This window comes from Micromonas pusilla, assembly GCF_000151265.4.
Source record: "Micromonas pusilla CCMP1545 genomic scaffold MICPUCscaffold_15, whole genome shotgun sequence".
Lineage (NCBI taxonomy): Eukaryota > Viridiplantae > Chlorophyta > Mamiellophyceae > Mamiellales > Mamiellaceae > Micromonas > Micromonas pusilla.
In genome coordinates this window covers 468596-491278 of record NW_003315896.1, presented here as the reverse complement: position 1 = coordinate 491278, position 22683 = coordinate 468596, and the positions used below count along the sequence as shown (strand labels likewise).

General features: G+C 68.1%; 11 protein-coding genes across 11 annotated transcripts; 6 read left to right on the top strand and 5 right to left on the bottom strand.

Annotated features, from left to right (window-relative positions):
- Window positions 1-145: 145 nt before the first annotated feature.
- MICPUCDRAFT_53568 (uncharacterized protein) lies at window positions 146-1585 on the bottom strand (the record flags this gene model as incomplete). The annotated part of the gene is made up of 1 exon (XM_003063632.1): window positions 146-1585. The coding sequence occupies one exon, from the start codon at window positions 1583-1585 to the stop codon at window positions 146-148; it is 1440 nt and encodes a 479-aa protein (XP_003063678.1).
- A 211-nt stretch (window positions 1586-1796) lies between these two features.
- Window positions 1797-3454, top strand: MICPUCDRAFT_53567 (uncharacterized protein; the record flags this gene model as incomplete). Its single annotated transcript, XM_003063799.1, has 1 exon — window positions 1797-3454. One exon carries the CDS (start codon window positions 1797-1799, stop codon window positions 3375-3377), a length of 1581 nt encoding a protein of 526 aa, XP_003063845.1. The 3' UTR covers window positions 3378-3454.
- A 69-nt stretch (window positions 3455-3523) lies between these two features.
- MICPUCDRAFT_48986 (uncharacterized protein) lies at window positions 3524-4626 on the bottom strand (the record flags this gene model as incomplete). Its single annotated transcript, XM_003063631.1, has 3 exons — window positions 3524-4108; window positions 4291-4392; window positions 4549-4626. 3 exons carry the CDS (start codon window positions 4624-4626, stop codon window positions 3524-3526), a joined length of 765 nt encoding a protein of 254 aa, XP_003063677.1.
- MICPUCDRAFT_53565 (uncharacterized protein) lies at window positions 4595-5595 on the top strand (the record flags this gene model as incomplete). Its single annotated transcript, XM_003063798.1, has 2 exons — window positions 4595-4903; window positions 5050-5595. The coding sequence occupies 2 exons, from the start codon at window positions 4595-4597 to the stop codon at window positions 5593-5595; spliced, it is 855 nt and encodes a 284-aa protein (XP_003063844.1).
- A 58-nt stretch (window positions 5596-5653) lies between these two features.
- Window positions 5654-6594, bottom strand: MICPUCDRAFT_65886 (uncharacterized protein). Its single transcript, XM_003063630.1, has one exon. It carries the CDS (start codon window positions 6551-6553, stop codon window positions 5729-5731), a length of 825 nt encoding a protein of 274 aa, XP_003063676.1. The 5' UTR covers window positions 6554-6594; the 3' UTR covers window positions 5654-5728.
- A 180-nt stretch (window positions 6595-6774) lies between these two features.
- Window positions 6775-7215, top strand: MICPUCDRAFT_8712 (uncharacterized protein; the record flags this gene model as incomplete). Its single annotated transcript, XM_003063797.1, has 1 exon — window positions 6775-7215. A coding segment is annotated over one exon (441 nt), but the record flags the coding sequence as incomplete, so codon positions are not given.
- Window positions 7216-7870: 655 nt separating this feature from the next.
- MICPUCDRAFT_36623 (uncharacterized protein) lies at window positions 7871-13766 on the top strand (the record flags this gene model as incomplete). Its single annotated transcript, XM_003063796.1, has 6 exons — window positions 7871-8737; window positions 8975-9093; window positions 9169-9871; window positions 10007-11722; window positions 11828-12331; window positions 12656-13766. The coding sequence occupies 6 exons, from the start codon at window positions 7871-7873 to the stop codon at window positions 13742-13744; spliced, it is 4998 nt and encodes a 1665-aa protein (XP_003063842.1). The 3' UTR covers window positions 13745-13766.
- A 39-nt stretch (window positions 13767-13805) lies between these two features.
- On the bottom strand, window positions 13806-14714 carry MICPUCDRAFT_53561 (uncharacterized protein; the record flags this gene model as incomplete). The annotated part of the gene is made up of 1 exon (XM_003063629.1): window positions 13806-14714. The coding sequence occupies one exon, from the start codon at window positions 14712-14714 to the stop codon at window positions 13806-13808; it is 909 nt and encodes a 302-aa protein (XP_003063675.1).
- A 125-nt stretch (window positions 14715-14839) lies between these two features.
- MICPUCDRAFT_70260 (uncharacterized protein) lies at window positions 14840-16915 on the bottom strand. Its single transcript, XM_003063628.1, has one exon. The coding sequence runs from the start codon at window positions 16872-16874 to the stop codon at window positions 14892-14894; it is 1983 nt and encodes a 660-aa protein (XP_003063674.1). The 5' UTR covers window positions 16875-16915; the 3' UTR covers window positions 14840-14891.
- Window positions 16916-17059: 144 nt separating this feature from the next.
- On the top strand, window positions 17060-19102 carry MICPUCDRAFT_53559 (uncharacterized protein; the record flags this gene model as incomplete). The annotated part of the gene is made up of 1 exon (XM_003063795.1): window positions 17060-19102. The coding sequence occupies one exon, from the start codon at window positions 17060-17062 to the stop codon at window positions 19100-19102; it is 2043 nt and encodes a 680-aa protein (XP_003063841.1).
- A 946-nt stretch (window positions 19103-20048) lies between these two features.
- On the top strand, window positions 20049-22652 carry MICPUCDRAFT_43022 (uncharacterized protein; the record flags this gene model as incomplete). Its single annotated transcript, XM_003063794.1, has 1 exon — window positions 20049-22652. The coding sequence occupies one exon, from the start codon at window positions 20049-20051 to the stop codon at window positions 22650-22652; it is 2604 nt and encodes an 867-aa protein (XP_003063840.1).
- Window positions 22653-22683: the final 31 nt, after the last annotated feature.

The following is a 22683-nucleotide window of genomic DNA, read 5'->3' as shown; positions in this document are numbered from 1 at the left end:
GAGCGGTCGCGCCTTATCCAGAGATTCCTGTCGTCGATCGCGCCCGCCGGGCCCGGCCCGCGCGGCGATCGGCACCGCGCTCGCCTCGCGTTTTTTTCGAGTACGGTGACCTTATTACGTCGGTACTTCGAGGCGCTCTCTCTCCTCACGCGTCGAAGTCGGAGTCGTCGTCCTCATCCTCCTCCTCCATCTCGGACTCCGACTCGTCCTCCTCGTCCTCCTCGTCCGACTCCTCCAGCGCGCGCTTCCGCTTCGCCTCGGACGCGCTCGCGGAAGCCCTCCGCGGCGGTTTCTGTTTCGGGACGACGACGACGTCGTCGTCGTCCTCCTCCTCCTCCTCGCCCCCCCCCTCCTCCTCTTCGTCGTCGTCGTCTATCGATATCACTTCCTTCTTCTTCTCCGCCTTGGGTTTCTTCGCGGGAGGTTGGGCCTTCGTCGTCGCGTCGACGGACGCCCGCGACTTCGCCGCCGGCTTCGGTTTCGTCGGCTTCGCCGCGGCTTTGGCGAACACGGGCGCGAACAGCTGCGCCGGCGCCGGTCCCCTCTCCGCGGCTTTCCCTCGGAACACCTGCGCCGCGTCGTCGTCGTCGTCGTCGTCGTCCATCTCGTCGTCGTCGTCGTACGTGTACTTCATCGCCTTCGCGGACTCGCGCTGGGGTCGCGCGGACGCCCTCCGTCCGCCGCCGCCCCCGCCGTCGTCCTCGTCCTCGTCCTCGTCCTCGTCCTCGTCGTCGACGACGATCGCGTGCGTGTTCGCCGCCTTCGCCGGGGACTTCCCATCCCCCGCCGCCGCCGCCGAGCGCATGGCGGCCGCGGCGGCGCCGCCGTCGTCCTCGACGACGCTCAGCATCGGCTTCGCGCCTTCCTCCGCGGCGACGGAGCCCGCGAAAAAATCCACGACGGACGGGTCCGTCTTCGGCTTCGGGTTCGCCGCCTCGGCTCTCTCGCGCTCCTCCAGCGCCTTCGCGATGACCGGATCCAGCGGCGACGCCCCCGGCTTGACGCTCGCGTCTGCCGCCGCGTCGGTCCGCGACGGTTCGGCTTCCGCGGCCTCCTGGACGTGCTTCAGGCTCTCCGGGAACGGCAGCGGCTCCTCGCCCGGGTTCTCCTCCGCGGTGCCCACCCACGAGAACCGCGAGAAGATGATCACGCTGTCGAACCAATCCTCCAGGTTCATCCTGTCCTTGCTCTTGACGTTCAGGGTGAAGTATCGCGTCGTCCGCGATCGAACGATCGTCCCCTGCAGTTTCAGCCGCCCGAGGCCCGCGTACTCGACGTACAACACCGGGTTCTGCGAGTCCAGCTTGGCGAGCGAGCCGATCCGACCTTCCCTCAGCGCCGCGAGCTGACCGGGGAACACGGTCATGTACCGGTTCTTCCGCGTCGACGACTTCTTGTGGATGTCCTTGCAGTCGCTCCGGCGCAGGAGCTTGCTCGGGACGAGCTCGCGCACGGACGACGGGCGCGCGCGCGCGACCATCCGCGCGTCGAGGGCGTCGTCGAAGATCGCCCTCGAGAGCTTCGCCGCGGCGGCTTCCTCCGCCTCCGCGGCCTCGGCCGCCTTGTCTCGCTTCTTCGGCGGCATCGCGGGAGGGATGGAGACGCGGAGACGCGGAGACGCGCGCCGGGGTGATGGATCGACCCTGGTGCGCGTGCGCCTCGCGCGGCGATCGTTTGAATCTGAAAAGCTGCAAGCTGTTCGATCGCGTCGGTCGGGAAAAAAGTGACGTCCGTCCAGGTCATCGAAATGCCGACGAAAAGCGCACGCAGAGCCGCGCGCCGCCTCGCTCGCGTGCATGCACGCGTGGACGCGCGCGAGAGAAGCCGCGAACATGCTCACGTCCACCCTCGTCCGCGTCTCGACCGTCGCGGCGGCGCGTCTCGGCGCGACGCGCGCGTCGAATCCTTCGCACCGCGCGTCGAATCCTTGGCGGCGGGATCCGACGACGCGCGGCGCGTCTGATGACGCGCTTCTTCTCCGCTGGGACGCGCTTCGAGCGGCGGCGACGACGCCGTCGCCGCCGTCGCGACGCCGCGCGCGCGACGCGGCGTCCTCTCGCGGCGTGGCCACCGCCGCGGCCGGCCGCGGCGGCGGCGGCGGCGGCGGCGGCGGCAGAGGCGGACGAGGCGGCAGAGGCGGCGGCAGAGGCGGAGGAGGCGCGGCGACGGCGCGACCGGGACGCAAGGGCGTCGGCCCGCCCGCGCGCCGCGGCGGGAAGAACAAGCCGTCCTCCTCGGCGCGGCAGAAGCAGCCGTCGGGGCGGATGGTGCGAGAGAACCCGGAGGTGGCCGCGTTCGACGCGGACGTCGCCGCGCCTCCGAAGCGCGGAGGAGGCGACGCGGAGGAGATGCGACCGAACCCGATGGGCGCGCCGATATGCATCGACTTCAACGACGACGACGACTTCAGAGACGAGTACGAGGACGAGGCGGTGGAGGCGGAGGAGGAGGAGGAGACGCGGTACGAGGACATCACGCGCGTGGAGGTCGAGGGAGACGGCGACGGCGACGGCGACGGCGACGGCGGCGACTTTCTCTCCGCGCTCGACGCGCGCGGCGGGTCGTTCGAAGAGGACGACGAGACGCGAGGCGGCGAGTGGACCACGTTCGGCGCCGCGGGGGCCAGCTCCGAGGACGGCTCCGACTCGGAGTTCGACGACGACGACGAGCTGTACCTCACGGACGCGGACGACGCGCTGACGTTGTCCACGGCGCAGCAGGAGAAGGGCGCGAGCGTGAAGAGCGCGAAATACCTGCAGACGTGCGTGCGCGTCCAGGACTGCCCTCCGCCGAATTTCCCCGAGATCGCGGTGATCGGCCGCTCCAACGTCGGGAAGAGCTCGCTGGTGAACCTCCTCACCGGCCGCAAGGACGTCGCGAAGACGTCCAAGAACCCCGGGAAGACGCAGACGATCAACCACTTCGAGATGATCACGGGGGACGGGAAGTGGTACCTCGTGGACTTGCCGGGGTACGGATTCGCCAACGCGCCGGAGCGTTTACGGAAAAAGTGGGCGCTCTTCACGCGGGAGTACCTCCTGGAGCGCGAGAACTTGCTCGCGGTGATGCTGCTCATCGACAGCACGGTGGAGCCGCAGCGGTTAGATCTCGAGTGCCTCGAGTTTTTGGGCGAGAACGACATCCCGGTGAGCATCGTCTTCACGAAGGTGGACAAGAAGAGGAAGGTCAAGAGCGGGAAACGCGCCAAGCCCGAGGAAAACGTCGAGGCGTTTTGTCGCGAGGTGTCCGAGTACTGGGAGGAGATGCCGCCGATGATCTTCACGTCTTCGAAGACCGGGGACGGGAAGGCTGCGTTGCTGAATCACGTCGCGACGTTGCGACAGTTCTTCAAGGAGGGCGAGGGACGCGGGAAGTAGGCTCGGAGTCTTTTTTTCTTCGATGCGACGCGACGAGGCGTCGCGAGCGCTCGCGATGATATTAATTAAATATCTTCGTAATCATTTACACGGGCGGGCCATCATAGATACACTACTCGTCACCGATCCCCCACCCCACCCTCCGATCAGTTCGGCCGCTTATCGTACAGCGTGTTCTTGATCGGAATCGCGCACGGTCGGTAAAACGTCTTCTCGATGATCGGAACGCGCGCGTGCTCCGGCTTTCCGTGATGCGCCGTGTCGATGCCGTACCCGCACGCCATGCTACTCGTCTTCACCGCGCCGTAATCCCGTCCCCACGACGTCTGCGTCGGGTTGTTGCTGACCCTTCCTCCGATCATGCTGTTCGGCACCGCGGTCTGCCCCAAACCCTCGGGGTCTTCCGCGTCGTCCTCGAACACGAGGTCGTAGAAGAGCTTTTTCGGTCTCTTCGTCTCCGCGGGCGCCGCCGCCGCCGCGTCCTTCATCGACTCCTGCATCTCCCTGAACGCGCGCTCCGTCGCCGCCTGCGTGTGTTTGGCCTCCATCTTTAAAGCTTCGCGGTGCTGCGCGGTGCGAAAGTCGTACGAGAACTCGTCCCTCTTGGAGTAGTCGCTCGTGCCGAAGCCCTTCATTTTCTCCTTTTGCGTGTCGCCGTACTTGAGGCGGTCCTGGTACTTGACCCCTTCCATCAACCACGGGTGGGACTTGTCCAGGTACACGTCTGGGATCTGATGCGCGCGGGAGGGAGGGAGGGAATGATAATGGGGCGAGGAGCGATCGGTCAGAGGGAGGCGCGCGGCTCGGATCGGATTCGGTCGAGCGCGACGCGACGCGATCCGTCGTCGAGCCATTTCGGGCGAGAGGGCGACGCGCGCGTCGTTCTCTCCGCGCGAGGATTCGAGAAGCGCACCTTGGAGCCATAGAGACCCTTCTTCGCCGGGGGGCACACCGGCTGCGCGCCCGTGAAGCTCGACCGGACCGAGTCCTTGATCGGGTACGGCAGCGGTTTCTCCTGCGAGACGAGACGGGGGAGGACGGACGACGCGCGGGGTCAGTCGGCGGGCTGATGATTCACTCATTCGTGCGCGAACGTTCGTTCGTTGCTTAATTGGGGTTAGGCCGAGCGCGGGCGCGCGAGCCGGCGCGGTCGCGACGTCGCGCCGCGCACCTTCGTGCCGACATCGATGTACCCCGCGGAGGAGAACACCCCGAGGATGGCGTTCTCGTTGTTCGAGTTGTTGTTCATCGTGCCTCGCGCCTCGACGACTGCCCTCCGCGCGCGGCGACGGCCTCCGATTTACCTCCGTACTTCCCCTCGCTTCATTGGCGCGCGGCGTGGCGATGGCGTGGCTCGTCGCGACGCCAACTCATCAGCTCGGACGAGGCGGACGGTGAGTGCCTCCCGCGCCGTCGTCACGATGCACGACTACGACAGCGACAGCGACGAGCCGACGCGGCGGACGAAGCTCGGGACCGTCCTCAGCGTCGCCGCGGGGATCACGTTCGGCGCGCTCGCGATGAAGGTCCGCGCTCGCGCCCGGCGTCGACCGCGCGCTTCCTTCCGCGTTTGATGATTTAAATCCACGCGCTCACCGCCGTCTGATCGCTCACCGCACTTCTCCGTCCCCTCTCTCTCTCCTCTCGTCCGTCGTCGCGCGCGCTCTCACAGTACGTCAACAACGGCGGCGTGAAGCTCTCGATGCCGTCGATATCGCTCCCGAAGAAGACCGTGGAGGTGACGCTCCAGTCCGGGCAGACCATCGGCGAGCTCGTGTGTGAGTACACGGGCGAGTACACGGAGGAGAATTTGGCACTCACGCAGCGGCTGAACCGTGGGAAGCTGGAGGACTTGGACTTCGTGCAGCCGGGGACGAAGATTAAACTCGTCGACAACCGGAAGCCGAAGCTCGCGACCGCGGAGGCGGAGTGGTGGAAGAACAAGGAGAACGGCGGGAGCGTGGAGATGAAGAAGAAGAAGAAGAAGGGGGACGCCGCGGAGGCGGGGGCGGAGGGGGCGGGCGGGAAAAAGGACGACGCCGAAGCCGCCGGCGACGGCGAGAGCGAGAGCGAAGGCGCGAACGCGGACGGCGACGCGAAGGAAGGCGAGAAGGGCAAGCCCGCGAAGGTGTTCAAGCATAAGAAGCCGAAGAAAGAGGAGCCGCCGAAGCTCAAGGTGAAGAAGGACGGCGTGGACATGCTCGGCGAGGGGCGGTGACGACGAGGCGGGCGCGCACAGCTGTGCGTCTCGCGACTATCGGGTCAACGTGACATCATACCAGGGTGGGGTGCCGCGAAGCCCCCCGCGTCATCACAACACTCGTCGCGCCGCGTAGGGCCTATCGCGCGCGTCAACTGTCATCGCCGTCGCCGTCGCTGTCGTCGAACAACGTCAGCGCGTCCTCCTCCCCCGCGGGCTCGTCCTCCACGACGGATCCGCTCCGACGAATCCGCGCCAACACCGTCTCCGACAGCTCGCACCGCGGCGTCTCCACGCGCTCCACGCGCTTCCCGAGGACCGCGACGAAGACCGCGCGACGCCCGCGCGCGGGGTCGCCGTCCCCCACGACGCGCACCCTCAGCCCGACGCGCGTCTCGCGCGCGACGCGCTCGAGCAGACGAAGGCGGTCGGCGGCGGGGAAGGATATCGACGCGACGACGCCGACGCCGTCGGGACGGTTCGCCATTCGAACGCACTCCCGCAGCGTCGCGAGCTTGTCGTCGTCGCCGTGCAGCGCGTCGACGGTGCCCTTGTCGAGGACGACGACCGCGGCGCCGGTCGGGACCGTCGGCATCGAGCGCGCGTCCGCGACTTCGCACCGCGTCGCCGGCGCGGCGGCGGCGGAGGAGGAGGAGGAGGAGGAGGAGGAGGAGGAGGCGTATCGCTCGCGGAGGATCTCCACGATGCCCGGGTCGATGTCCGTCATGAGGACGTCGGTGAACGCGAACGCCTTGGCGAGGTCGTATCCGATGGAGCTGCCGCCGCAGCCGACGTCCACGACGAGCGAGCGCGACGGAGACGACGCGACGATGGGCGCGACGTACGGACGCAGGACGTCGACGGCGTCGTCGAACGCGCAGTGCCACTCGCGCGTTCGCGCCGACGGATCCTCAGCGTAGACGCGCGACCAGTGCCTCAGGTACGGGGACTCCTCGTTCGCCGCCGCGGGCGCCATCCTCGTCGAGCGTCGCGACGCGTGCGCGGCGACGAGGACGAGGACGACGCGCGCGGCGGCGGAGCGCGCGCGACACTGCTCCGAGACGCCCTCGCATCGTTTTCGTCAGAGTTGACGGCGCCGCGCGTACGCGTGGCGGGTTTTCCGCGCGCCGCTCGGCGAATTTTCCTCAGAATCAGAAGCGCGATCGCGATCGCCGCCGCACGCATCCCGCCGTCGCGATGGCGCGTCTCTTCCTCGATCAGGAGCCGCTCACGCAGTACAAAGACCGATCGTTCCAGGGTAGCATGGACGAGTACCTCGAGAAGCTTCGCACGTCCACGACGCTGTACGTCGGGAACGTCTCGTTCTTCACCACCGAGGAGCAGATCTGGGAGCTCTTCGCTAAAGTCGGCGTGCTTCGGATGATCGTGATGGGCCTGGACAAGAACGCGAAGACGCCGTGCGGGTTTTCTTTCGTGGAGTACCACAACAGGAAGGACGCGGAGAAGGCGGTGAAGTACCTCAACGGCACGAAGCTCGACGACCGCGAGATTCGGATCGACTTCGACTGGGGATTCGTCGAGGGGCGGCAATTCGGCCGCGGGAAGAGCGGCGGTCAGGTGCGAGACGAATTCCGGACGGACTACGACGCCGGCAGAGGGGGGTACGGGAAGTTGATCAAGACGGAGCTGGAGGCGCTCGCGGACGGCGACGGCGAGAAGGGCGCGGACGGCGAGGGGTACCGCGGCGGCGACGTCGTCGGAGGCGGCGACGCGCGCGCGGACGACGCGGGCGGCGGCGGTGCGACGGCGGCGGACGATAAGGTGGTCGTCGGCGCGAAGCGCGGGAGGGACGACGACGGCGACGCGAAGGAGAACCCGCGGTTCCGCGGGGACGGGAACGACTCGGACGAGGATTAGGCGATCGTAGCACCTCTTATCGTCGACTTCGCGGACGCGTCCCACAGTGCATTATTTTTCTCACGTCGTTCAGTGCGGCGCGCAGCGCGCTCTTCCGATTCCGCCGGTCGCGGTCGTCGCTGCGAATCGGCTCCGGAAAAACTTTTGCGGCGGCGCCCTCCTTCCCGTCGCGCCGTCTCGCGCCTCCGCGCACTTCTCGACGCGCGAGGACGCGAACCGACGAGCGTCGCGAGCTCGTGGTGGGACACCCGCGCGCGTCACCCCGCGCATCGCGCGCTCGCGTCGAGCGCGAAGGGGTGGCTTGGCGTCGGTCCAGCCGACCCGTAGTCTACTAGGGCATCGGCGCGGTCCGAGAGTTGTTAACGGCGGCGGACCGACCGACAACACCCCTCGGCGGTCGCCCGGATCGATCGCCATGGCGCCGCCCACCGCGCACGTGGACCTGCGCCAACCCGGGCTGATCACGAAGGAGATCACGTCCACGTCTTTCTCCTTCTACGACGCGGAGGAAGCGCGACGGATCAGCGTCAAGCGCATCTCGAACCCGGTCCTGTTCGACGCGCTGAGCAACCCGGTCGCGGACGGTCTCTACGACCCCGCGCTCGGGCCGATCGACCAGCGCGGGTCGTGCGCGACGTGCCGCCTCGGCGCGATGCACTGCCCCGGGCACTTCGGGCACATCGAGCTCGCGGTGCCGGTGTACAACCCGCTGACGTTCTCCGTCGTCGTTCGGCTGCTTCGATCGGCGTGCTTGCACTGCGGCAAATTCAAGCTCGCCGCGGACCGCGTCGCGGCGTATCGCGAGAAACTGCGGCTCATACGCGAGGGCGACCTCGAGGGCGCGGCGAATGTCGACGTCCACGGCGTGAGCAAGCAGACGCGCGCGGAACTGAACGAGATCCGCGAGATGGTGGGCGACCTGGGAACGATGGACACGACGCACGTGAGTCGCGTGATTCCCGTCGCGCATCAAGGCCGACGCAAGGACCGCGTGCGGTGGACGTCGCACGCGATGATGCTCTCGCGCGACCTCGTGAAGGAGTTCCTCGCGGCGACGCCGGGGAAGTGCGAGAACTGCGGCGTGTGCTCGCCCAAGGTGAGCCCGGAGGGGGCGAACAAAATTTACCGCGCCGCTTTGACGAAGAAACAGATCGAACACAACGCCGCGCTGACGCCGTCCGTGGACCTCGAGGAGGAGCTGCGGCGCGGGTTGAGCGGTCCCGACCGGGGCGACGACGACGCCGAGCCGCGCGAGGACGGCGAGGACCTCGCGGGGCAAGAGGTGGAGCCGGACGAGGGCGGAAGGATACGACGAAGGAGGCGGAGGAAAAAGAAGGACGCGACCGGACTCGAGTCGTCGGACGAGGACGACGACGAGGAGGAGGAGGAGGCTGACGACGACGACGACGACGACGACGTCAAGGACGAGGACTCGGACTCGAAGAAGCGCAAGGCGCCTTCTTCGGAGCCCGCCACTCCCGTCGCGAACGGCGCCGCGCCCGCGCCCGCGCCCGCGAAGAGGCAAGTCTTCATCACCCCGATCGAGGCGCGATCGATGCTCAAGAAACTCTGGGCTAACGAGTACGACTTCGTCTCCATGGTCTGGGTCGCGAACGCGCCGTCGTACGACGCGAAGACGTCCTCCCCCGCGTCGTCCGCCTTGGACAGCGCGGGGGCGTTGGCCGCCGCTTCCGCGTTGCCCGAGCGCAGGAGCGACCCGGCGCGGTTCTTCATGCAGACGGTGCTGGTCACGCCGTGCCGGTTTCGTCCGCCGTCGAAGATGAACGACATGATGTTCGAGCACCCGCAGAACACGCACCTGAACGCGATCATCCAGGCGAACCTGACGCTCGCGGAGCTGTTCCGGAAGCCGCCGACGGTCCCGGAGCCGCCGGAGGTGAGGGCGCAGCGCGCGGTGCGGGCGTGGCTGACGCTCCAAGGCGGCGTCAATCGGCTCGTGGACTCGAGCAAGGCGGAGGGAGGCGAAGCCGGCGGGATGGGCATACGTCAGCAGCTCGAGAAGAAACAAGGGTTGTTTCGCATGAACATGATGGGTAAGCGCGTGAATTACGCCGCGCGGTCGGTGATCATGCCGGATCCGTACCTGAAGACGTCGGAGATTGGCGTCCCGCCGGTGTTCGCCAAGAAGCTGACGTTTCCCGAGAACGTCACCGCGCACAACGTGGAACTGATGCGTCAGCTCGTCGAGAACGGGCCGGACATTCACCCGGGGGCGAACGCGATCGAGGACGAGCGAGGGCGGGTCATCCACCTCGATCGGTTCACCGCGGAGAAGAGAGCCGCGATCGCGAAGACGCTGCTCGCGACGCCGGCGACGACGACGGGGGAGGCGACGGCGGCGGCGGCGGGGATGTCGCTCGGGGGCGCCGCCGCGAAGGCGAAGACCCCCGCGTCTGTCGCGTCGAAAGGTAACAAAATCAAGTTCGAGGACGACGACGACGACGACGATGACGTGGACGCGAAGACCGCCGCCGCGAAGGCTGCGGTCGTGAAGGCGGCCACCGCGGCGCCGTCGCGGCCGCTCGCGAAGAAGGTGTTTCGACACTTGCGCGACGGCGACGTTCTGCTCGTGAACCGTCAGCCGACGCTTCACAAGCCGGGGATCATGGCGCACACCGCGAAAGTCCTCCCAGGTCAGCGGACGATACGCATGCACTACGCCAACTGCAGCACGTACAACGCGGACTTCGACGGCGACGAGATGAACCTCCACTTCCCGCAGGATCATCTCGCGAGAGCCGAGGCGTACGAAATCGTTCGCGCCGATCAGCAGTACACCGTCCCGACGGACGGGAAACCTCTTCGCGGCCTCATCCAGGACCACATCTGCGCCGGGGTTTTGATGACGTGTCGAGACACGTTCCTCGACAAGAGCGACTTCACGCAGCTGATGTACCTCGCGCTCGTGGACTTCGCCGGCGCGGAGACGGGCGGCGGCGCCGTCGTCGGAAAGAGCTTGAAACCGCCCGCGCCGGCGATTCGCAAGCCGCGCGCGCTGTGGACCGGGAAGCAGCTGTTCACGGCGGTGATCGAGCACATCACGCACGGCCGCGCGCCGATGACGGTGAGCCACGCCACGAAGGTGCCCGCGAACTACTGGGGCGGCGAAGACAGCGGCGAGGGGGTGCTCGTCGTGCGCAGAAATTACGTGTGCTCCGGCATCCTGGATAAGAACACGTTCGGCGCGCACGGCCTCGTGCACGCGGTCGCGGAGCTACACGGGAAGGTGCTCGCGGGCGACTTTATCTCCGTGCTGACGCGTCTCCTCACTGCGTTCTTACAGAGGCACGGGATGACGTGCGGGATGGACGATTTGATCCTCCATGAGGAGTCGGAGAGAGGCCGCGAGGAGGAGCTGCACAAGGCGACGGCGGCGTGCCGCGGCGCCGCCGCCGCGTTCGCGGAAGCGGACGTCAACGTCCCGGAGATGGCGCTCAGGAAGCAGATCGCCGCGCGTCTCAGCGAGCGCGAGGGCGCGGAGGCTGCGCTGGACATGCGAAGCAGCGGCGCGCTCGCCAAAGTCACGTCCGCGACGGTGAAGCGGTGTCTTCCCCACGGGACGAAGAAGCCGTTTCCTAAAAACTGCCTGTCGTTGATGACGCAATCCGGCGCGAAGGGAAGCATGGTGAACTTCTCGCAGATCGCCGCGTGCCTCGGCCAGCAGGAGCTGGAGGGAAGGCGCGTCCCCAGGATGATCAGCGGGAAGACGCTGCCGTGCTTCCCGCCGCACGACACCTCCGAGCGCGCTGGCGGATACGTCAGCGATCGATTCTTCAGCGGGTTGCGGCCGCAGGAGTATTACTTTCACTGCATGGCCGGACGCGAAGGGCTCGTGGACACCGCGGTGAAGACGTCGCGTTCCGGGTACCTGCAGCGCTGCCTCGTGAAGAACTTGGAGACGCTCAGAGTGCACTACGACCACACCGTGAGGGACTGCGACGGGAGCATCGTGCAGTTTCACTACGGCGACGACGCCGTGGACGTGACCAAAGGGGGGTACCTGGAGAAGTTTCAGTTCCTCGCGGACAACCCGGAGCTCCTGCGCGCGAACCTCGCGGCGGCGGAGAAGGACATCGCCGCGCTGCGCGTGATCGACGAGGCGGACGAGGACGAGGAGAAGGACGCGAGCGGGAAACACCCGGCGCTGCCGGTCATGTCTTCGCGTCCGCTTTCAAACGCGCTCGGGACGCTTCCGGAGCGATTCAAAGATAACCTCGACGCGTTCATTCAACGCGCGGACCCGGCCGTGTTCGCGAACGGCGGCGACATCATGGAGAAGAAACCGCCGCCGAAGGCGAAGGCGGCGAAGAAGAAGCCGACGAAGAAGGAGAAGGAGGCTGCGGAGGCGGAGGCGGCGGCGGCGGCGGCGAAACCCCCCGGGTTGCCCGCGCTGTCCGGCATGACGGCGGACGAGTTCAAACGCCTCATGAACCTGCGTTACCTCAGCGCGCTCGCGTCCCCCGGCGAAGCCGTCGGCTGCGTCGCCGCGCAGTCCGTCGGCGAACCGTCCACGCAGATGACCCTCAACACGTTCCACTTCGCGGGAAGAGGCGAAGCGAACGTCACGCTCGGCATCCCGCGTCTGCGCGAGCTGTTGATGGCGGCTTCGAAAAAACTCGCGACGCCGGTGATGACGCTGCCGCTGCGCGACGGCGCGAGGAACCGCGAAGACGCGACCGCGCTCGCGCGCCGTCTGCGCAAAGTCCGCCTCGCGGAGCTCGTCCGGAAGTTAAAGGTCGCGGAGCGGCCGTGCGCGCGGAGCCACGGCGGCTCGGGCGAGCTCGCGAGAGTGTACACGGTCACGGTGGAGCTGCGAGGGCCCGTCGAGGCGGACGCCGACGAGGGCAACGAGCACGTCGCGATGGAGACGGACGACGGGTCGGGCGACGACTCGGACAGCGACAGCGACAGCGAGAGCGGCGCCGACGCGACCGGGAAGCTGGACGACGGGAAGGTGACGTTCCGGCAGATGGCGAGGGCGTTCAAGCGCGACTTCGCGCGACGGCTGCACGGCGCGCTGAAGATGGAACTTCGCAAGCGCGCGGCGGCCAAGGTTGCGATTCAGTCGGGGAAGATGGAGGGCGCGGCGCGCGTCCAGGCTGTCGCGGACGACGCCGGAGCGGCGGACGACGGCGACGACGAGAAGAAGGTCGCGAGCGCGAAGCGGGCGTCGAACAAGCGCATTCTCGAGGAGGAGGAGGGCGAGAACGGCGAGGACTCGGACGAGGAGGACGAAGAGGAGGGTGCCAAGGCGGAGGATCGAAAAGACGCGCGCGGCGACGACGGCGAAGGGTTCTCGAAAGAAGAAGAGGTCGTCGAGGAAGAGAAGGCGTCCAAGGCGCACGACATGAAGGAGGAGGAGGAGGAGGAGGAGGGCAGCGACGGCAGCGACGACGACGACGACTCCGGGTCGGACGACACGGACACGGACGGCGAGGACCTCGGCGACTCCGACTCGGAGACGGAGAAGCGACCGCCCGCGAAGAAGAAAAAACCATCCTCCTCCTCCGCCGCGCCCGCCGCGAAGAATCCGAAGAAGGCGACCCACGGCGGCGGCGACCTCCTCGAAACTCTGGAGGACATCGTGGATGGCGTCGTCGTCGACCCGCGCGCGCGCACGTGCACGCTGACGGTGTCGCTTCGCCTCGGCGCGCCGCCGGTGCTCATCATGGAGGCGTGCGAGGCGGCGGCGGCGAACACGACGGTGCGTCACGTCCCCGGCATCGACAAGACGTTCGTGATCGGCAAAGACGCGTCGGAGGACCCGAACGGCCTCAGCCCGCTCATGGTGCAGACCGACGGCGTGAACTTCGCGGCGGCTTGGGCGAACGACGACCTCGTGGACTGCGCGAACGTCAAGACGAACGACGTGTACGCCATGATGCAAACGTACGGCGTGGAGGCGGCGCGGGAGACGCTCGTCGCGGAGGTGCGGGGCGTGTTCGGGGTGTACGGCATCGCCGTCGACGCGCGGCACCTGAGCTTGATTGGGGATTTCATGATGGCGCAGGGGGACTACCGGCCGTGCTCCAGGGCGGGGATGGAGACGAGCACGAGTCCGCTCTTGAAGATGTCGTTCGAGACGGCTGCGGCGTTTTTGGTGGACGCGACGATGCGAGGGCAGGAGGACACGCTCGAGTCGCCGAGCGCGCGGATCGTGTTGGGGCGGACCGTGGACATGGGGACGGGGACTTTCGGGCTGCGGTACGACATGAAACGCGCCGCGGAGCTGCGGGAGGAGATGAAGAAGAACGTCGGGGTGTTTTAACGACGAGACGAGGACGAGGACGAGGACGAGGACGAGGACTCGAAACGCAATTCGCTCACGATCACGTCTTCGCGCCCCACATCTCCACGTACTGCGTCGCCAAACTCTTCGACAGACTCGCGAGCGCCTCTTGGTCTGACCTCCCGGGGCGTTCGTCCCATAAGCGAGCCATTTTGTCGCAAATACTCTTGTGCGGCCACAGACCCAGTCTCCAGTCCATCTCTTGGCACTCCTTGCTGCAGTAGCACACCGACTTACAACGCGCGCATATCCTGAGGTTTTCGCTCTCCGCGCAACAGTTTCGACACCGGCGCATATGCTTCAACTCCTTGTTCGCGAGCGCGGCCACCTGAACTTGCTCGAAAACTTTCCGCAGTTCCTCCGGTGGATGATGCATATCAAACGAAGAAACAACGTCGGGGTGGTTCTCCATCCACGCAACTAGTTCCTCTTTGGTAGGCGTATTAACGTCCAGGCCGCTCGCCCGAAAGCGAATGAGCGCCACAAATTTCATCAACCCTTCCGCGTCGCCGTCGTTGTCGTACCCGAGTTCGATCGCTCGGAGCATGAGAAATAACCCGCGCATGTAGTTTATCTCGCAACCAAGTCCGCACGCGTACTTGATACCGAGGTACCAGAGCAAATAGTTGACTCCGTACACCACTCCGTGCACCGAGTCGAGTTTGAGATATTCATCCCGCTTTCCAGGTTCCCACGGCTTTCCTGTCGAAGGATCGCGCTCGAAACACCCGCGGAAGCACGCGCCGTTGCCGTAAGCCCTCTCGGCCCACTGGAACGCCTTCTTTTCGTTTCGAATACTGGCAAAGGAATCGTAGGCGATGGACAGGTCCATCATCGCTCTCACCACACCATTCTCTGCAGCGACGCGGCACGCATTTATTGCCCCCTCCTCTACTCTTTCCGTGGTGACCACGTCGGATCTTCCGAGAGTCTCCCACCACTGCCGCATTCGGGAACGTCAAGCGGGGACCGAGCGACGAAAGCGAGCGCGGGCGCGACCGATGCGATCCGCGCGCGACGTCCGCGCGAGCGCGGACAACGCGCGCGGAGGAGGAGTGGCGACGGCTCGACAGAAAAGCGATGTTTTCAGATTTTTTTTGGCAAAAAAAATGCGTGACGTGCGAACTCACAGACGACTCCGCGCCACCCGCTCGCCTCCTCCACCCGGATCCCTCAAATTCCACACCGCGCGCACTTCGTCGTCGTCGTACGCGTCCAAACACCCCTCGAACGCGGCCTCGTGCACCTCCCAGTCGTCCTGTCCCCCGCTCGCCTCCGCCGCCAGACGCAGCCGCCGCAGCGCGCGCGACGGAATCGAAAAATTGAGACGAGGAAAAACGTCGTCGCCGTCGCCGTCCTTCCCGCCCCTTCGCGCGTTGCTCGTGACGAGGCCGATGACGACGCCGTCTGCCGCGCGAACGACCGGGCCGCCAGACGCGCCGCTGTGCACCGCCGCGGACGTCGTCAGCATCACCGGCTCGCCGCCGACGCCGCGGCGGACGACCGCGGAGACCACTCCCGGAGACGCCGACGCCGCCGCCGACGCCGACGCCGACGCCGACACCGACGACCCGCCCGCCGCCGCCGCTCGCGGCCCCACGCGCGCGTGCCCTATCACCGCGCACGGCTCTCCGCGTCGGCACGCGTCGTCGTCGTCCGCGAACGTCGCCGCGCGCAGCCGCGTCTCGTCGCCCTCCGTCGTCGTCGCGGCGAGCACCGCGACGTCCAACGCGCCGGCGAAGACGAACGCGGGCGTCGCGTCGCGCCACCCGCCGCCGGCGCCGGGGACCAACACGCGCTGCGAGCGCACGCGCGGGCCGCGGCCGTCGCCGCCGGCGGCGCGCGCGGACGGGTGGACCACGTGCGCGTTCGTGAGGATCAGCGCGGGGTGCCCGCGCGCGCCGTCGCCGGCGGTGAGGACGATCCCGGACGCCCACGACGGATTCGACGCGTCGTCGTTTCCGTTTCCCGTCGAGAGAAGGACGACGGACGTCGACGCCGCGTCGTCGAGCGGCGTCCTCGGCGACGCGGACGTCGACGCGACCGCGATCGGGGGCGCGTCGTCTTCTTCATTCGTGGACGACGAAGATGACGACGATGACGACGCCATCGTCAGCATCGCGCGCTTGACGCAATCGATCGTCAGCGCCAAGGGCACGGCGTCGTCCTCTCCGCCGCCGCCGCCTCCTCTCGCCACGAGCGGCGGCGTCAGCATCCCGAGCACGCCGCCGCCGGCGTCCAAGACCACGCCGCCCTCGGTCCCGGGGAGCGCGCGGAGATCCAGCATCAGGATCGGCGGTGGTGCTGACGTGTCCGCCACGTGGCGTCCGACGGGTGTCCGACGCCGCCACGTCCGCGACACGGATCCTGTCGTCACCGCGTTCGCGAAGTGACTCGGCGCGAGGACGCCGAACGGGGAGCCGCACGATAGGATCGCGTCGCCGGCGCGCGGGAGCGGGGATTCGCGCGCGAACGCTCGGGATATCCCCGGGGACGGCGACGGCGAAGGAGGACCGGTCGCCGCGCGGAGAACGACGAACCCCGCGACGACGGCGCCGACGTCGAAGCCGCCGCCGCCGCCGCCGTCGCCGTTCCACGGCACCGCGCCTCCCGCGGTCCACCCGCGCTTCAGCGCGCCGAGGCCGTCGGCGCTCGCGAGCGCGTTCACCGCGTCGCGCGCGTCCGGGGGCACCGCGGACGCGACGACTCTCGCGGGGACCCACACACCCCCGGAGCCGCCGTCGTCGACGGTCGCCTCTCGCATCACGTGCACCTCCGCGTCGTCGACCAGTCCGAGTCCCGGGGCCCCGCCGCGGGCGTCGCGTCGGAGGAACGGGAGGAACAGCGCGAGAGGGGCGACGAGGAGCTCGCCGCCGCCGCCGTCGACGATCGACGACGGGAGCCGCATCGCGGACGCGGACACGGACGTCGTCGGCGCGCTCGCGTCGTCGCCGTCGCTGCCGTCGAGATCTCCGCAACGACAAAACGCCGCGCGTCGACCGACGGCGAGGTCGGGGTCCAGCGCGCGCACGCGCACGGTCGCGGTCAGCTCCGACGCGATCGTCGCGAGCTCGACGCCGGAGACGACGCGGTGACGGTGCGACGCCATCGCGCGGCCGGCCGGGCGGCGACAGCGGAGGCGGCGCGCGCGATGGAGTGTCGAGGCGAGTGCCCAGTGGTCCGAGATCGAGAGTTCTCAGACGCCGACCGCTGCTCAGGTGCGTTTTTCACCCATCCATTGGTTTCAACATTTGATCGCGTCTACTTTCAATTGACCGGTGAACTTTTTTGGCAATGAAGACAGGATCCCTCCTCACCCAATTTAGGGACCACTTCCGATCCGCGCGGGCACGGCGTCGACGCGCGCCTCCGCATCGCACCCCGCACGAAGCGCGGACTCGCGGGACTCGCGCGCCGCGTCGCGCCTCGACTCGCCGCGGGAACTCGCGCGCCGCGTCGTCCCTCGTGGGCCTCTCGACGCGAGGGTCGGAATCGCGGAAATCGGTCGACCCCCCTACAGGTAGCTCGCTCGCCGCTTTCGGAGCTCGTCGTCCGATCCGTCCGTCCGTCGTCGCGATGCCCGCCGCGTCGTCGCCGAAGCGCGGCCCCGGGTTCAAGAGCGACGCGTGCTCGAACGAGGTCGCGCGATGGTTCGACCAGCAGTCGCAGCTGTCGAAGGACGCGTCGAGGCACGCGGGCGCGCTGGACACGATGCGCGTCGGACGCCCGACGATGGCGCCCGGATCCTCCGCCGGACCGCTGGTCGTCGTCGAGCACAAGGCGACGTCGCTGGTGGACCTGCGCAAGCCGAAGCCGAAGCGCGAATCGACGCCGCCGGTCGTGAACGTCGCGCTGTCGTTCGGCGACGAGGGCCGCGTCGCGGCGTCGGTCACGCCCGCCGCGACGCGCGCGAAGCGCAAGCCCCCGGTGCCCCTATCGACGCGGCGGTCGCAGAATCATCCGATCCCGACGCAGGCGACGCCGATCGCGCCGACGTTCGCGTCCACGGTCGGCGCCGACGCGATGGGCGTGGACCCGGTCACGGGCGAGAAGATGAAGCCCGCGTACGGCGGGCTCAAGGGCGTGAAGACGGCGTATCAGGAGATCTTCAATGCGTTCGGCGACCCGAAGACGGCGGAGACGCTGAAGCCGGTGCTCGCGATGGCGAAGCCGGATGCGGTGGAGAACCAGTCGCACAAGAGCGAGTGGGCGGACATGGTGCGCGGGAACGAGGAGACGCAGAGGCACTGGCGCGAGAACGCGCTCAAGACGACGAACATCGCGCACGACGAGCCGGTCATCGCCGCGTTCGGGGAGGTGCCCGGGATCGCGGAGGACAAGGCGCGGCAACGCGAGCGACTCATGGAGAAAGTTTTGGGATCGCGTCTCTACTACGGCGACCTGCTCAACGACGACGCGGCGGCCGCGCTGGAGGAAACGCTGATGCACGCACCCCCGGAAGAGCGCGAGAAGATTCTGGAGACGCTGCGGGACGTCCACGCCGGGACCGCGGTCGCGCGAGGCAAGCGCGCGCCGCTGTCGCACGACCACTACAGAGTCGGGTACAACCCGCTCGCGGCGGCTGCGGAGGCGAAGCGTCGCGCGGAGGCGGCGGCGTGCGTGTCCTCGGGCCCCACGCGCGCGGAGCAGGCGCGACGCGCGCGACGGAAGGAGATCAAGCGCGCGGAGATGGAGGACAAGCAGAGGATGAAGGACGCGATGCGTGAAGAGGCGGCGGCGACGGCGGCGGCGAAGGCGAGGGGCGGCGTGTGCTGCGACCCGCGCAAGATGTCCTCGTCCAAGACGAAGGATCCGTCCGCGTCGCAGTTCGACCTCGGGCCGTACGGCAAGCAGAAGACGGAGACGACGACGTACCAGTCGCAGTGCGGCAACCTCAGCGCCATCCTAGACGAGATCAAGCGCCCGGACCCGGCGCTGAAGACTGCAGACAACCCGAAGACGCGGCTCACCCCGGCGGTCGGCGCGGTGCAGTGGCTGGGCGTCGAGGAGCCCCGCAGGGTGTACCCCGTGCCGTTGCACCACATCAGGCGCGCGCCCACGGAAGAGGAGGGGTTCAGGAGAGGGAACAGCACGATGCGGCAGTCGTACCAGCCGCGGAGTCGGAAGGACATGGCGGCGCAGGCCAAGTCGCAGAGGGCGACGGCGGCGGCGAGCAAGACGATGCGGAGCGCGTCGACGATTCCGCTCGGGCCGACGGGGCACATGGACCACCCGCGGCATCGGAAGCAGACGGGGTACGAGAGGGATTACTCGTGGAGGGGCGCCGGCGCGGCGGAGGACGCGGGCGCGGGCGCGGTGGTCGCGGCGAGTTTGTAGGTAGTCTCTTCTGATGGAAGAAGAGTTTGTCTGATTAAGTTTCACCTAACAAAAGTTCATCGGTCAGTTGAAAAGGGGCGCGATCAAATGTTGAAACCGAGGGATGGGTGAAATGTTTGTTAATAACGCATACGCGCCTCGGAATTTCTGTCCAGACGATAATTTGACATTCGACAGTCCATCACATCGCGCGCGCCCCCCGGGCGCCCTGCCGAAATGGCTCCGAACAACGCGCTCGCGGAGCTCAAGCGCTCGCGCAAGCTCCGTAAGAGCGCGACGCCCGCGAAGACGACGCCGCCTCCGGGCGCGACGACCGTGCTCGACGCGGGAACCGTCGAGGATCGAGGCGCGGGAATCTCGGTCGGCGACGCGTCGGGCGCGGCGAACGAGGCCGAGGTCGTCGCGCGCGAGATCGCGTCGTTCCTCCGCTCCGACGCGCGGCTCGGTCTCCGCAGCGAGATCCGCGCGTTCTTCACCGTGTGGACGTTCATCACGCGCCTGCCCGGGCCGACGTGGGTGGACCATCACCCCGGGTTCCTCATGTTAGGCGCGTTCTATACACTGGTCCCCATACGACCGCGTTCGCGTGGTGAACGCCGTTCCTTAATGACTTTTGCCGGCGTCTCTCTCCTCCCACTCCTCGCTTTCAATCCCCGCCCTCGACGCCTTTCAACTTTAACTGACGCCTTTCAACTCCACCCCGACATTCGCTTGTATGGAACGACCCTTAGGCACCGCGTACTTCCCGCTCGCGGGCGCGCTCGTCGGCGCGTGGGTCGCCGCCTTCTTCGACGCCGCCGTCGCCATCGGGCTCCCGCTCCCCGTCTCCGCCGCGTTCAGCACCGCGGCGTCGTTCTGGCTCACGGGATGCTTCCACGAGGACGGCCTCGCGGACGCGACAGACGGCATCGGCGGCGGGTGGAGCCGGAAACAGATCCTACGCATCATGACGGACACGCGACTGGGGACCTACGGCTGCGCGTCGCTGACGACGTACGTCATCGCGAAGGTGGCCCTCCTCGCCGCGTGCGGCGCGTCGTCGTACGGCTACGAGTACGACGGGGGGTCATCAAATCCGCTATCAGGGTCCCTGTCCCTAACCGGCGCGGGGCCGGCGTTGGTGCTCGGCCACGCGCTCGCGCGTTGGACCGCGCCGTATCTGATTCGCACGCGCGCGTACGTCGACGAGGGCGGCCCCAAGTACAAGTACTACTCGTTCATGCTCCGGGCGCGGTCGCTCGTGGGGTGGGCGCGGGTCGCGGTCGCGGGCGCGACGGCGCTCGCGGTCGCGGCGGCGGTCGTCGGGGTTCAGACGGCGTGCGTTTTGTTTTTGGTCGTGTGGACGTTCGCGGAGGCGGCGGGGAGGTACGGAGAGTATCTGCTCGGGGGCGTCATGGGGGACTACCTCGGCGCGACGATATGCATCGCGGAGCTGCTCGTGCTCGCGATGGTGGTGATGGTTCAAAACGCTCAGAACGCGGGCGTTTACGCGTCGATCGTTAAGGCTGGGGGGATACTGAAGTCGTTCGCGGAGGAGCGCGCGGCGGCGGCGGCGGCGGCGGCGGCGGCGCCGAAGAAGGGTTTATCGCGGCTGTTCAACCTCTTCGCTTCGAAACCGCCGCCGAGAGTGGCGGCGGCGACCGCGCGCGCGTTCCTTCGCGAGACGTTCGTGGACGGCGACAGCGGCGCGCGGTGGGCCGCGATCGCGAGGTTCGTCGCGCTGCTCCTGGCCACGTACGCGTGGTGCAAACGCGTCGGGCATCCGGACGTGTTCGTTCGCGCCAACGCGGTGGCGGCGGCGGATGCGGCCGAGGAGGAGGAGGAGGAGGACGACGATCTAGACGAGGAGACGGCGCTCACGGAATCCGAGGACGAGAGAGACGAGTTCTCGCGCGGGCGCTCGAGGACCGTCCGCGCGGCCGTCGCCGCCGCCGTGCCGGCCGCGTCGTCGGCGACGCCGTCGCCGTCGCGGTCGTCGTTCGGCGCCGGCGCCTTCGACGACGCGACGCGACAGTCGCTCGCGGGCCCGTTCGCCGCGTTGGAGCTGCACACGCCGCCGGTGCGCCGCGGCGTCGCCGCCGCGCTCGCGGCGGCCGCGGAGCACGCCAACGCCAACGCCAACGCCAACGCGACGCGCGTTACGACCGAGACGCAGACGCTGAACGAGCGCGAGTCCGCGGAGGTGGCGTGCGCGTCCCCGGTGGCGTCGTTTGAAAAACGCGCCGCCGCCGCGCGCGCCTACCTCGACGCGCTCGCGAAACCCGTCGGCTCGTTGGGCACTATCGAGGCGTGGGCGTCGAGGCTCGCGGCGCTTCAGCGCACGATGAACGTCAAGGTGGACGCGATCGCGTGCCTCATCTTCGCCGCGGATCACGGCACCGCGGCGTCGAGAGAGGAGGGCGGCGAGAGTTGCTCCGCGTATCCCCGATCCGTCACGCGGAGCGTCCTGGAAGGCATCGAGAAGGGCGTCGCCGGCGCGTGCGTCATCGCGCGGTGCAACGGTGTGTCGCTGCGCGTCGTCGACGTCGGCGTCGCGGGCGCCAACTTCCCGCGCGACGGACGCGTCGTGCGGGTGTCGAGCCGGAAGCTGATCGGCGGGACGGCGTGCTTCACGCGGCGACCGGCGATGCACTCGGAGACGGCGGACCGGCTCGTGCGCGTCGGCCGCGACGCGTTCATTCAGTACGTCCTCACGGAGACCAACGCCGACGCGGTGTGCCTCGGGGAGGTCGGCATCGGGAACACGACGGCGGCGTCCGCGCTGATCTGCGCGCTGACGGGGGCGTCGCCGCACGACGTGTGCCGCGGCGGCGCGCGCGCGGGGCGCGACCTCGACGAAGACGCCGTGCGGAATAAGATTGACGTCGTGGAGCGCGCGTTGCGGCTGCACGCGGCGTCGATGCGGACCGCGGGCGCCGCGCTCGCGAAGCTCGGCGGCGCGGAGATCGCCGCGCTCGTCGGCGCGATCCTCGAGGCGAGCGAGAGGGACGTCCCCGTCCTCGTCGACGGGTTCGTCGTCACCGCCGCGGCGCTCGTCGCCGCGGCCATCTCGCCGGCGGCGTGTCGCGTGATGTTTTTCGCGAGCAAGTCCGGGGACGAGACCGGGCAGGGCGCGGCGATGGCGAAGGTGCGGGCGATCGCGAGGGAGAACGGGATCGACATTCAGGAGGGGCCCGCGCTGTCCATGGGGTTGAGGATGGGGGAGGGGTCCGGCGCGATGCTCGCGGCGCCGATTTTGCGCTCCGCCGCCGAGGTTTTGAATCGGATGGGGACGATCAAAGAGTTGCTGTCGTCGGACGCGGGGGGCGGCGGGGGAGGGACGCCGAGGGAGAGCGAGCGCACGCCGACGTCGTCGTCGAACATGACGACGCAGACGCCGACGCGAGGGAAGCGATCGAAGTCGTTCTTAGCGTCGCTCGACGACACGACGTCGTCCTCCGACGGCGAGGAGGAGGAGGAGGACGACGATGACGACGACGACGACGACCGCGGGCTGGCGAGCGAAAAGTCCGTGGAGTACGAGCAAGTCATGCGCGCGCTCAGTCCCTGAGTTCAGTGCGATTTATATTATTATAAGACCC

Excerpts from the sequence above, each read along its gene's own strand:
- MICPUCDRAFT_65886 (XM_003063630.1), bottom strand. The coding sequence starts at position 6,553 with ATGGCGCCCGCGGCGGCGAACGAGGAGTCCCCGTACCTGAGGCACTGG.
- MICPUCDRAFT_70260 (XM_003063628.1), bottom strand. The coding sequence starts at position 16,874 with ATGGCGTCGCACCGTCACCGCGTCGTCTCCGGCGTCGAGCTCGCGACG.